The 13,814-nt window shown below is 38.1% G+C and overlaps 1 protein-coding gene across 4 annotated transcripts in view; it reads left to right on the forward strand.

Annotated features, from left to right (window-relative positions):
- WDR75 (WD repeat domain 75) overlaps positions 1-13,814 on the forward strand; it is a 41,877-nt gene that overhangs the window by 7,597 nt on the left and 20,466 nt on the right. For all 4 annotated transcript variants that reach the window (XR_006278043.1, XM_038421712.2, XM_043505463.1 and 1 more), the window contains exons 3-13: positions 1,976-2,041; positions 3,541-3,640; positions 4,982-5,106; positions 7,016-7,086; positions 7,842-7,958; positions 8,756-8,844; positions 9,746-9,904; positions 10,395-10,454; positions 10,545-10,660; positions 11,250-11,425; positions 12,270-12,433. Coding sequence is in view for 3 of the 4 variants with exons in the window: in XM_038421712.2 (XP_038277640.1) it covers positions 1,976-2,041; positions 3,541-3,640; positions 4,982-5,106; positions 7,016-7,086; positions 7,842-7,958; positions 8,756-8,844; positions 9,746-9,904; positions 10,395-10,454; positions 10,545-10,660; positions 11,250-11,425; positions 12,270-12,433 (1,243 nt within the window). In the remaining variant the exon portion in view is untranslated. The remainder of the gene's footprint in view (positions 1-1,975; positions 2,042-3,540; positions 3,641-4,981; positions 5,107-7,015; positions 7,087-7,841; positions 7,959-8,755; positions 8,845-9,745; positions 9,905-10,394; positions 10,455-10,544; positions 10,661-11,249; positions 11,426-12,269; positions 12,434-13,814) is intronic.

Genomic DNA, 13,814 nt, shown 5'->3' on the forward strand with positions numbered 1-13,814 from the left:
CAGATTTTGTTGCAGGTCACTTTAAAAAATGCTATACTGGAACAATCCAACAATGGTTCCTTTAATCTAGTATTTGTCTGTCTTTGACAATTGCCAATACTAGGCTCTTCAGCAGTAGGACATGTAGGACCTAATTGATCAGTGCCTTGTAGCCCACTCTGTGCCAGCTATGTGGGGAAAAGAGTCACAAAGCAGCTATAAGGCATACCCTGGTGTAGGAGACATGCCAGGGTTATATCTGGAGTAGGAGCAGGCATGGCTAAATCCCAGCCATTTCCCAGAGGGTATGATAATCAATACATGGCTTTAGGGATTTCCTAATCAACCTCTCAAGTGACAGGCTCTGCATTGGCACAGGAATGAGAGGCCCATAGCACTTACAGTGAATCCAACTGTGCAGCTATACTGTGGAGAAACTTATTCCTGATCTCAGCTGGTGTTTGTATTATGCCCGTATGCATAAATATTGGTAACTCTAATAACGTTTGTTCTCATTACACATGCCTCTCCCCAACGTGTACACACTTACCTACTGTAACTGTAGAGCAGGGGTTCCCAAAATGGGGTTTGTGAAACATTACAAGGCATTCTCGGGGGGGGAATTCCCTAATGGCGGACAAAGCTGTCCCTAGGGACCCCAGGCAGCATGGGGCCAGCAGCACAGAGCCCCTGAACTTCCAAGAGCTAAGCAGATCAAAGCAAGCATATCTATCACTGATGAGATTTAAACTTCAATTCTTGTAAAAAATGGAAAGGGAGGTGGATTTTTTTTGCTGTTTTTAAAATGAAATAGGTAGCTAGTATTGTTTTTAAAATTATTATGAAGAACAAGTTTAAGCTTTGTTGTAAGGTGCGTTGTCTTGAGCAGTCCAGGAAAACCTTAATTCTTGTGTAGGAGGAACTCTGTGAGCTGGCTTCTTAAATACCTTTATGCTGTTTCACATCTGATACTCCTTGATGAAACATAGGAGCCTTGTCTTATAACACGCTTATTCAAAGTGATACAAGCTACAAAAATGAGATCTTGGAACAGTGTTGCCGTTTTCATAATGTAGTAATACTGTAATGATTAATAATAAAGTGTAATAAGCATGTCATAAAAACAAATTTTATATTTCCAAGATCACTGCTTTTATCATTTATACACAGGTAAAGGAGAAAATCCCTGGAAATATTCATTTTTAGGAGGGGGTTCGTGACATTTTAGTGAAAGGGATTCACAGGTTGTTAAAGTTTGGGAACCATTGCTGTTGAGTGTGCATGATCTCTTTCAAAACATGGAAGAATATATTTACATTAGCAACAGCACCTTAAATATTTGAGCTAATTCTGACCCTTCCTTCCTACTATATTATCTGTAGCAATCAAATGAGAAATTTGAGGGTACACAGTTATTCAGCTGATGGCATCATTAAGTTTTGCCTGTGCATCCTCTAAGTATGAGATTTTTATCTTGTGAGGGTTGGGAGAAATAAGTGGGGAATACTTAAATTTTCAGCTTTAACTTTTAGTTTGAATATGTATCTGAAGAAAAATTGAGGTGGTTCTGAGCTGGTTCTGTTTGGCTTTTTCTGTTGCTGTGCATAAAGTCTGGGCCGACATAGATTCAGTCCCCTTCTACGTTTCCCAAAGGTCTGTGCATCTGTTATCTCTGCACATGCACTGTAAATGTATATTAGCATTCACATGCTAGGTAACTTTAATGTGATGATCAGATACGAAATGGGAACACACATGGTCTCAAACTGCATATCTCAAAAGTATGTAGATCAAAGTAGAATAGCAGTATGTGTATTTTGTTAGACGTCAATTGGAACTTGGTGCTTAGCACTTTTGAAAAATCCAGCCACTTAGTTGCCCAGGTATGGATTTAAGAGCCCAGCTTGAGGATCTCATTTTGTGTAAAATCTTGACCCTAGTGTTTTGCTTTGCTATTTGAATTCTTTTCATAACTTATTTTATTTTTCCTTTCCAGCTGTATTCTTGCTCTCTAGATGGCACCATCAAACTCTGGGACTTCACAGATGGAATTCTCATTAAAGTATGTAAAAAAAAAAAACATTTTCTGTCATAGTTGTTCATGGATTCCAGAGTTGTTTTTCACTGTTGACCATCAGTTAAATGAATATTAGGGCTGAACAAAACACATAGGGCCAAATTCAGGCTCTCTGAAGCTTTTAGTGGAGATGAGCATAAACCCTGGCTTCAAAAGCAGTGTTTGTTACTATGGTTTGTATTTTGTTCATTAGCAGGCCTCTCACTAAAGGCAGGAGAAATTTGCTGCCCCCTAGCTAGGGCCTGCAGTGACATTTTTGATGACCCTTAGCTAATGAAGCATGTAGTCCCTTCTTAAATATTCAGTACACTAAAACCGTGGTTATCAGAAGGTCCTCAGTGTTGCTTGAGACTTACTGCACAGTTGTCTAAAGATAACAGTTAGGAGAGAAGCTGTCCAAACTTTTTCCCAAGATTGGTAGGCTGAAGACAGGAGGGAGGAAGAGTTATACACACAAAGATATCTGATTTTTGTGCTCAGTGTAGCTCTTCTGTTCTCCCTTCCTTATTTTAGCTAGTTGATTGGCTCAGGCAGCTCCTCTCTCTGTCTTCGACTATCTGGCTTCCGAGAAAGTTTGCATGTCTTTCCCTGCTTCACCGGGAGGGGGAAGAGAACGAAGACTTTCAGATAATTGAAGTTATACCATATTTTTTCATTTTATAGACCTTCGTATGGGATGGCTTCTCTCATGAGCCACCTCTCCTCACGATATTCCAGTTCCTGCACAGCTTAATTCTCAGAATATTTATTTCTGAGGGTAGCCAAGAAGGGCTTTACAAGCTACCTCTGGTCCAAGGATGACAGTTTGAGGGCTGCTGCTCCACTGCATATAAACTACCTTGGGACCAAAGCTTGACTAAGGGGCAGCTGTAAAAAGATGGAGACAGATGTGTATTGTGGGATGGGTGCTGAGATGTACTTTGCCACTCATCTGAGCAGGAACAATGCGTGTTTAAGGTAGCATTTAGAACACGTGTTGCAGTTATTGATGTCAGACTAGATGCTGAATGTGTCCCCTTGGACATGTAGTCTGTGGGCTGCTGTGACGGCCAGCTCTATCCTACTGCTCCTCAGCTGAGGAGTAGTCCTGCCTTGGATGGTGGAAGAAGAATAGGCTCCCTACGTATCTTTCTTCCACCCCACCATGTAGCAGAGGGTAGGGTGTTAGCTTTAGCCTTCCCAGTAAACAATATACAGATACTGCTAAACAAGACTGACATAAGCCTTTTGTTCTGTAATAGGGTTACCAACCAAAATCATGCGCTTTTTTTTTTACTTCAAATTGAGAATGATCAACTACAAGCTTTTAGCAAACATTTTTTTTAAAAAGCAACAAGGATAAATAATAATAAAATAATAAAAAGAATCTCTGACTAGGTTGTAAACTGTTCACTATCTGACTGTACAAGAACTTCAGAATAATTGATAATTGTCCAGCTAATTTGACGTTCACATTTCATAACTACTTTGTTTTTTTTCTTCAGACTTTTGTTGTTGGATACAAACTTTTTGCATTCTATACACTTGCTGGTTCTGAGGATTCAGTGTTCATTATAATTCCAAAGAAAAATGAAGATTCATTAGGTACAGTATAATTAACTTCAGTTTGTATTTCGTTGCAGTGTGATATTAAGTATGCTTGAATGTTTAAAGGGACTCTGATAACTTAGTTTAGGCCCCAAAGTTGTTTTGTAATTTTTGTTCCAGGGGGACAAAAGAAAGATTTACAAAGTCTGATTAATCCCATTGAAATGAGTTTTATTTAACCCTTCCATTGATATAAAATGGACCCCAACCACAACAATACTGTGTTGGTGCACTTGACCAGAACCTATCTGGTTCAGTTTTACTGTCTCTGCTGAATGAAATGTAAAAAGTGTACCAACAGCACAGAAGGTTGAGAGTGAATTAATCTGGGTACATTTTCACTCTTAATAATTTACAGCCTTATTAGTAAACCACATATTGTAGGAAAGTTGTTTTTTAAAGGTATCTTGAAAGTGTCCTTTAAATAGGTAAAATAACCATTGCTGTACATCTACTGTTTTGTATCTTGTTGAAACTATAGTAATTAAGTGAAAATACTAAATTGCACACTTTTGGATTTTGATTGTATCAAAGCTTAATCTTAAACTTCCAGACACTTGTGCTATACCTATCTAATGTTATGTATTATAGACATAATTATTTGAGTCTCTTGACCTATATTTAAACTTCTAAATGTATCCTCAGGTCATGTTACCATATTTAAAAGATACATCATTACAATAACCCATACCAGTTAAGGCTGGCATGAAAACAAGAACTTTGTTTTGTGGAAAACTTAGAGGTTTCCATATTTGTTTTCGTTTTGCATCAGAACAAAATATAAACTCTTCAAAAATTGTCATGCCCGCATAGCCAGTAGCAACTCACCTGGGATATGGAAGACCCAGATTCTGCTCTGTTTCTACAAAAAGTTTGTTTCAACAAATGAGCATTTTCAAATTGAAAAAAAACATGATGATGGGGAAAAAATTTGACCAGTTCTAGTATTGGCATAAATTCAACTATTCAAAGCCTGAGAAAATAGATTTATGACTTAACTTGTAAGATACTCCTATGAATGCCACTTCAGATGAAGAACAAATCTATGTAATTTGGTTTGGTTTCTGCTTTATATTACACAGGAAACCACTATGGAAAAATCTAGATCTCATCTGTCTGTTGCAATTTGGCTCAGAAACATCTGAGACAAAAATATAAAGGTGTCAGAACTTCATCCTTAAGTATGCATCTTTAAGGATGCATTCAAAACAATACTGAAGGAGTGGATTTTATATTGAGGATAACAGGTGCACCCACATACTCGCCTTTTGAACACATATATGTACTATAACATCATGCACAAAATTATTTTACTGACCAAAGTCTTTATTTGACCAGATTCGTTCCAGCTTGTTTCTGTGAAACTGCCAAAAACACCAGACCAAAAAGTTGAAGCTAAGGAACTGTCTTTGATTTTGGATGATATAGGCCAGTCACCCAAATGTACTGCGTTTGGAAGAGAAGTATATTTACCTTTACAATGTTTTTCTTTTATATAAAATGTATTAACCACATACTGTTTAGTCTGATGTACAAAAAAATGTGATTAACCACATAATCTGATCACTAAAAGAAGTAATGTGTCCTTGCTATGCAAGCCTAGTATGAATCCTGACTTTTCCTCTTAACTGCAAACGACTGATCTCAGAAAGCTTGCCTCAACAAATTTGACATCCAGCACCATCTATTCTTTGTAATTTCATAAATATATAATAAGACCAGGATTGCTGGTGAGTTGCAAAAGTGTGTCCTACAATGCAACTTCATTGCATTAGGGTAAAAATGAAGGAAAATTACACAATTTCAAGCACTTAATCCAGTAAAATGTCCCTTTCTTTAGAAAGAAGAGAGTCACAATTCTTGTACTAGGCATACAAAACACTTTGGCCTTGAAGGCTTTTTTGTTGTGGTAAATGTTAATTGAAAATTGTGTTCAACATGTTGGACCCAGAATATTATCTGACTTATTTTTCTTGTCTGTTTGCAAAATTTTGGCTTTTTCCCACTTACTTTTTTTTTTTGAACACTAAGATATTAAAGATCAAAAGGCTCTGATTAGATGACCAACTTTATTTGTCTCAGAGCACTAGCAAAAGTCAGGTAATGAAATAACTCTGAATTCAGTAAGCTACATCCCTTCCCTCTTCCTTTTAAAAATCTAAAATATATACCAAAAAAGAACACCTGTCCTCTGGGGAAGATGGGACCACACAAATCAAAAGAATTAATGTTGGTTTCTGCTCTAATGTTTTTAGCTCTGATGCACAAAAAGATGAGCTAACCATGCGTTTGCACTCTTAAAAAAAGAGTGTAAAAATAACATTGTGGAGTTCCCTGTTTGTTATTCCCAGCTCAGATATAAATTTACGTTTTAAAATACTGTTTAGGTGTTTTGGGGAGGTCAGGGGGAAGGTTCCCAAACAGCTGACTTACAAGGTGAACTTGAAATATAAACGAGAAGCTATTTGGGGACGGGGTTGGTCCCCTGGGTTATGCATTGTCACTGGTAGTAAATATACAGTTAAAACTTAGCTGATTTTTTCATCTGTGGAATAGAATAGAATCAGCTTCAGTGTCAACAGGAGTATAACTAGTGACAGATATAGGCTTTTACTGTACTCTCTATTCACCTGGACCAGATGTGTTGTGTAAGAAGATGCTGGTTTTAGTAATGTTTCAGACCCTGTGTACCCTACTGGATCCTTTGCTTTTATAGAGCAGGACAGGAGCTAAGAAGCTTAGGAGTATTGTTTTTATTATACCTAAAGATAGGAGGGAATATGACTGCAAATTCAATATTTGTTTTCATCTGTGTTTGTTCTGGAACAAAATTAAGTAAGAGCTACTGGTTCTGGCATAAAATTAAAGGAATTCTTGGATTTTTAATAAATAGCACTAAACTATTTTTCTATATGAAAAAGGAATTTGTGCCAGTATCCCAAACAAACCATTCATATGCAACCTTATATTAATTGCATATGTGCACAAAGCAAGAGATTCTACACATTATTTTACCCGTGCATACTTCTCTGGGATTGCATGGCTGTAACTCCATGCAAAGCTTGTCCCAGTAAGTGGGGAAAATATTTAGTAGTTTCTTGGAGGCTGTTATAAACAAAGCAAGTTTTAAAAAAATCTTTTAGGCTATATGAGTTTATATTAGCTGTATTAAAATGAGGAGCAGTAACATCTCATTACATGCAAGCAACTCACATTGATTAGGGTAATGGCATCTTGTGTCTCTATCTGGTACCGTTTTTTCATGATACAGACCTGCTTAAGAAACATGATCAAAGGCCATTTGTTGTGCTCCAGTTTCAATGTGAATCTATATCAAATACAAAGTCCTAACTTGCTGTATTGCTGTAACAGGGTGAATATGTGGCATCAGTGCGTGGCCTTCATCTCCTTGTTTGTTTTTTCAAAAAGAAAAAGGTTAACAGGTAAGACTAACGACTGTAAATGTTGTCAGCTATGAAACTCATAAATATGTATCTGTATGTTAACAAGTCAGCTGTATGCAGATTATTTTAGCTCCATCAGCATCCTTTGATACCACTGATTCAATTGCAGATCATTGCACGGGTAAATGGGATTCCTCATGAACGACTTCTTTTTCATTTCTGAAATCCTAGCAAGTGCTGTTGAGTAACTGCTCATCCACTGGCAGATTCTTTCTTTAGAGATTCTTCAAAATTCTGTTGTTCAATGTGTGTCTGAGGCTGCTGTGGAGAAACAGAGGCAGTTTGGGCTGCAGTGCCTTCACTGATTTGTGGGATGCCAAGCGATTCTTAGCCTAGGCCCAGGCGATAGTGTCATCACTTTTCTATTGCTGAATTGAAACAGGGATTTAAATTAGGATGTTTTGTGTAAGGCCCTGAGGAGATGTAGATGCTGCTGCTTTGTTGGGGGGGAAGAATCTAGCAAGCTAAGTGGGGATGGTGTCTGTCCTTTTCTTGGGAGGGGTGTACCTAACTTTTGTCGACTTTCTTGTAGTTCAGGAATACTCTCAACCAGTTGCACGCTCCTTGGAATCCTATCTTCAGTCAGAAGTATCTTTTAATTTGCATTTGTGCAATGATTGCTCTAATCTTTTTTGACATAGCCCCAGCTGCAAGTAGACTACATATGAAGACTATTGAGAAGCTTCATCTAACATTGACTCTAATTAATTAAAACGACTCTTTAATTTTTGAAGGTTTCCTTTAAGTGCAACAAGTAGAAAAGGCACAAACAACTATTTTACTTGTGTAGCCTGTCACCCGAAGGAAGACTGTATAGCAAGTGGACATAAAGATGGCAAGATTCGTCTCTGGTATGTTAAGCTTGACAGCTCTCCAGCTAGCATTGCTTTTACATTATAATAATAGAACTTGAGCATAACAAGTCACGAAAGTAGGCACAGGACTTTCTGCGTGACAGTGGTGTTCAGCAATTGACATAATTGGATCTCTGATTGGATCTAGTATCCTCCCTTGCCATAGTCAGAAGTGGCTCCTGTAGAAATGATTATAAGTAAGGGGCTATTGAGGATAGCCATCTGGTGGTTCTCAAAGCTCTAAATTATGACTGACCTCCAGGCTGTCTAATGTGCACATGATCACAAATTGAAAATGTGCCCTTAGCTGCACCCTGCAACTTTAAAACTGAATTGTTTGAATTGGGCCTGTGCTGTGGATGGAGATTAGAGACTTCTGTACAAGGTTTTGGGAACCCCAGTGAAAGCATGATGGGAGTCCATATTCAGACAAAGCCAGTCAGTGACTAGCGGAGGGGCTAGCTCTTCTCTCCCAGGTGGTTGTGTAAGGGAAATGGAAAAGAGAGTTTGAGAACTAGCAGCCAGTAACAGCACTGCCTCAGTGCTCCAGATCAGGGATTGTTCTTGCCGCAGCTGGCAGCAATTCCCTAGGGATCTTATGCCTAGTGTGCAGTCTGTGCCTCTCTCTTTCCATCACCTGAACATACAAGAAAGCTGTATTGGAAGGATTATGGTAGATGTTAGTATATTTATTTTACATTTTATTCAATTTGGCATGCCCATTTTTGTTTTCTTACAGATTATTCTCTCCAACATCTATTCTGCTACTAAATTAAATGTTTTTTTCCTAACAGGAGAAATTTTAACCACAAAAGAGAATACACTTTCTCCACACTGCACTGGCACCACGATGTAGTCATGGATCTAGCTTTCTCTGTAGAGGGTGAGTGCAAATGTCTTAAAGTGCAGGAAGAAGAAAGAAACTGCTGAAGTTTGGAGTCATCCACCTATGAACAAATATTTAAATTCTAGGAATGGGTTTATGTCTCCAGGAAAGGTTTTTTGAGGATTTTTTGGGTGGAGTAATGGAAAGATGGAAGCAGTTGTGGCTATTTTGTGTGCACAGCTGTATACTTGTTACAAAAAAGCAAGGGAATCAGATGTGTAAGCATGTTTCATGCCACTATTTTGGCTGGCAGACATGACTTCAAAGATTTTCCTTCTTTGGCAGTGTAAATCCTGAACCAACCGTCACCTTTTATTATGCAACAGTCATCTTGTGAGGAGATGGGGAAACCTAAGTTCGTGTTGGAGTCAAATCCAAATTTAAAAAAACAAGCCAAAGAAATCTTATCTGGGCCCACGCTTCCTTTGAATTTAGTGGAAAAACTCTTGTTAACTTTAGTGGGAACATGACTCATCCCCAGAGTATTGGTCTTGCTTCAAAGCCTTTTCCCCCAAGCAGGAAGCATTTTGCAGTATTTAATATTAAATGGAGAGTTTCTATGGTGGTATAACACAAAAAATAGTTGACTGCCCCAAGAAATGAATGAAATCAGCTGTTCCCAAGATAGTATTTATTAAGTGACATTTTGATGCTTGCAGTAGCAGTGTTTGTCTTATTGAGTCTGAGAGATCAGATGGGCATTTTAAGAGATTTGAACCATTTGACCAGTCTGTGTAGCAGTGATGTATAATTTTTTGCTTGGGACATAATTTAAAGAATTTAAATATAGAATTGGTGTCTAGATACCATAGTGACTAGCGCAGTAGAAATATATAGATGTCAGTTTGGAATAGTTCTCTACCTAATGTTTTTTTTTTTTTTTTTTATTGCATTTAAGGCACCAGCCTGCTGAGTGGTGGGGTTGAGTCTGTACTGGTTCAGTGGCGTGATGGATCAGATTGTAAGAAGGAATTCCTGCCCCGTTTAGGATCTACTATTGAATACATCTCAGCCTCACCGGATGGAACTTTGTATTGTACCTCTCACACAGAAAACAGTAAGCCCAAACCTATTGTAATAGTATTCATTCCATAAGGAATTCATGAGCCATAGATTTATTACAATATATGAACTTATGATTCACTGTTCGGTATTGTACACAAGTTCAAATCTCATCTGAAAGAGTAGATGTTTGATCTTTTATTTCCTATGCTAGCAACCATTGGAATTTGTTTACAAATTGTGGAAGCTTATAACTTAGTTTTTCCATCATAGCAGTTGGTCCCAAAGATTCTGATAAGCTGGTACTTTATTTTTCAAACATTCTTGTGCTGCTGACTTTCCATGTGATTTTCAATTTAATGTTTAGTGCACATATATATGTTTCATTTCTAGTTCATTAAGTAGTAGAATGACTTCTTAAAGATTAATTTTGGGTGGGTGCATATCCTGATTTTTCCAGTTGTAGAATATAGCTAACTGTTGCTTTTTTACATCACAGAAGCCTTTGCCTTGCCTTGCTAATTTATATGTATTTGTACATTCAGAAATAACAATCATACATAGCAACCTGAGAGTTTCTGCTGTAATTCAAGGATTAGTTAAAGGTATGTGCAGTAAAACAACTTTTCTTCTGCTTAGATGGCTAAAGACATCACTTTCTAACTTGGATCATTTGCTGTTGCTCTTAACTGCAGGCAGTGATGTCAAGACTGGTTTGGTGGTTGATCCTAGAACTAAAGCTTTGGTTCTGAATGGAAAACCTGGTCATCTGCAGTTCTATTGTCTCCAAACTGACAAACAGTTGTACAATGTAAGTTGATAGACTGATGCTGTAAGTTATACATCTATGTGACAGAATTACACTTGAAATATGTAGGTAAGAGCGAGTAGTTCAAGAGAGTAGTTCAATGGTTATAGCATAAGATTGGAATCAGTAGAGCTGTGTTCTAGTCTCATCTTTGCAACATACTTCCTCTGTGACCTTAGGAAAGTCGTTTATCTGTGCCGTGACTTGCAGAGCTGTAATGTGGCAAGGATATTACACAAGTTCAAATTATTGTAATATATAAACGTAGTAGGATTTGAATTGATTCCTTAAAGTTATGCCTTGGAATACTAATCACAATTCTTATGGTCATGAACAACTTGGAAGTGAATGTATTTTGGTGTGTTGCCACATCTTCTGTATTGCGGAATCTACATGGCCTTTGCAGACATTTCTCATGTGTTAAGGCCCATGTATTGGCAATCAGTTCCACTGTTCAGTATTTCATTTAATTTTCAACAGTCCTGATAATTTCCAGAACATCTTTCCTTCCATGGTGGTTTTTTTCCATGATGGACTTCTCCAAACTCTCTCTTGACCTTTTAAAATTAGTTTTGCTCTTTTGACTCTCCAGCTCGATATCGTGCAGCAGGAATACATCCATCAGATAGGTCTAAACCAGGTTGACTTGGTGAAGGCTGCATTTAGTGCTCGAGGCAGCTGGTTAGCAACAGTGGAACAGCGAGAAGAAAAGGAAACTGAACTTGAATTACAGATGAAACTGTGGAACTATGATGAGCAAACACAAAGGTACTTTGTTTATAGTTTATAGTCAGCCCCTGGGTAAACCACAAAATATTTGACTTTTTGTTAAATATTGTGCAAATGACTTTAGTATCTACATTTTAAATAGCACTCTCATGTATGAATTATCAGTCACGCTTCCTTGAATTGTAGTTCTTGAAATTAACAGTTTAAACAAGTTTTTATACTCCAGTAGCAGTCAGGTTTCTTTACATGTTAATACCACCTCCTTGAATCTGTTTTGTCACTCTAATCTACTATACCATCTGGCCAGATTTACTGTATAGATGAATATGTAAAACCTTGAAACAGCACTCCAATGCTAATACTCACCTGGTCTTCCAGGGTCTGGATTTGTTAATCTTCTGGACACACATAAAGTTCACTTTTTTTTTCTTGCTTATTTAGGAGGGGACTGGATAGATGTTACACAAAGTTGTTTGTCACGATAGTTATGGGATTGGAGTTTAAAAGTGAAATTTAAATGTTTCTATGTAATTTTCCATGTTGATCAACTGCTAGCTATTAGAAGGGATGCCCAGAGCTTATAAGGAGCACTTCTAGTAGGTATGTCTTAGAAATCTAAATAAATCAGAATTCTGTTCTCCGAATTGCATCATAATTTTGTGGGGGGAAATGTGGGAGAACAGACCCGATAAACTAAATGTAAGATTATGTATTGGTTGGTAACAGAATTGTCTTCAAACCACTTCTTCTCCCTTTTCCAAACCACCATCCTCCTCCCCTCCCTCCCTTCCTTCCCCCCGCCCCCAAAAAAGAAACAGAACACAAACCTGTTGCAAATTCAAAATGACATAAAACAGTGAATTTAGGTTTTTCTTCCCTATAGCTTTACTCTGAACACCAGAATAAATATGCCACATGAGGATCATGTAACAGCTCTGTGTTTCCGTGACACAGATGAATTGGAAGATGGAACTCCTACCTTGGTAACAGCTGCCAAGGATGGTCAATTTAAAGTCTGGGTGTTGGTAGATGACTCTGACTCGGAGAGTGAGTATGGCCAATATGTAATTTGCTCTTTATTTGCCACCTGTTGAAGATGTGAAAATTGTGACTCCACTCTTCTCCATCTATATGCAAGTGCACAGGATCAGAAACAAAACAGAAGTACTGCATTCTCTTCTGTGCACCCTAGTATAGAGTTCCATCACCCTTTTGCATCATTTCCTATAGTTAGGAATGTAGGCAGGTTGGAGGTGTGGTAGGGACATGAATGCATAGATCCCACTAGCCTAAACCCTATACTAGTTGTTCTCAACCAGGGGTATGCAGAGGTCTTCCAGGGGGTACATCAGCTCATCTAGTTATTTGCCTAATTTTACAACAGGCTACATAAAAAGCACTAGCCAAGTCAGTACAAACTAAAATTTCATATAGACAAAATGAGAGGAATTTTTCAGTAATAGTGCGCTGTGACAGTTTTTTGTACTTTTATGTGTGATTTTGTAAGCAAGTAGTTTTTAAGTGAGGTGAAACTTACAGGTCCACAAGACAAATCAGACTCCTGAAAGGGGTACAGTAGTATGAAAAGGTTGAGAACCACTTCCCTACACAGAAGGGAACAGTGACCTCCATCCACTGCTCATGAGAATGACTACAGCCCAACCTTTACTTTGTTGTTGGAAAGGAGGTTTTGTTTTGTTTTTTCTTTGGGCAAAGTCCTCTTATTCAGAGGTTTGCTCATGAGAGCAATACTTAGAAAGGTGGTATCCTTGTTTAATTGACTTGATCTGTTGCCACATAATGGAAAATACTGTCCTAGTACAGTATCTTGTAGTTAAATTCTAATCCACTCTTGCATGCAGATATTAAACTGCATCCTAAAATGCAGACAGAACATAATTCTGTGAATTCATAGATTCATAGATACTAAGGTCAGAAGGGACCATTCTGATCATCTAGTCTGACCTCCTGCACAGCGCAGGCCACAGAATCTCACCCACCCACTCCTATGAAAAATCTCACCCAGGTCTGAGCTATTGAAGTCCCTAAATCATGGTTTAAAGACTTCAAGGAGCAGAGAAGCCTCCCTCAAGTCAACTGTGCCCCATGCTACAGAGGAAGGTGAAAAACCTCCAGGGCCTCTCCAATCTGCCCTGGAGGAAAATTCCTTCCCGACCCCAAATATGGCAATCAGCTAAACCCTGAGCATATGGGCAAGATTCACCAGCCAGATACTACAGAAAATTCTTTCCTGGGTAACTCAGATCCCATCCATCTAATATCCCATCTCAGGGGATTTGGCCTATTTACCCTGAATATTTAAAGATCAATTACTTACCAAAATCCCATTATCCCATCATACCATCTCCTCCATAAACTTACCAAGAATCTTAAAACCAGATAGATCTTTTGCCCCCACTGTTTCCCT

This window comes from Dermochelys coriacea, chromosome 11 (genome assembly GCF_009764565.3).
Source record: "Dermochelys coriacea isolate rDerCor1 chromosome 11, rDerCor1.pri.v4, whole genome shotgun sequence".
Taxonomy (NCBI): domain Eukaryota; kingdom Metazoa; phylum Chordata; order Testudines; family Dermochelyidae; genus Dermochelys; species Dermochelys coriacea.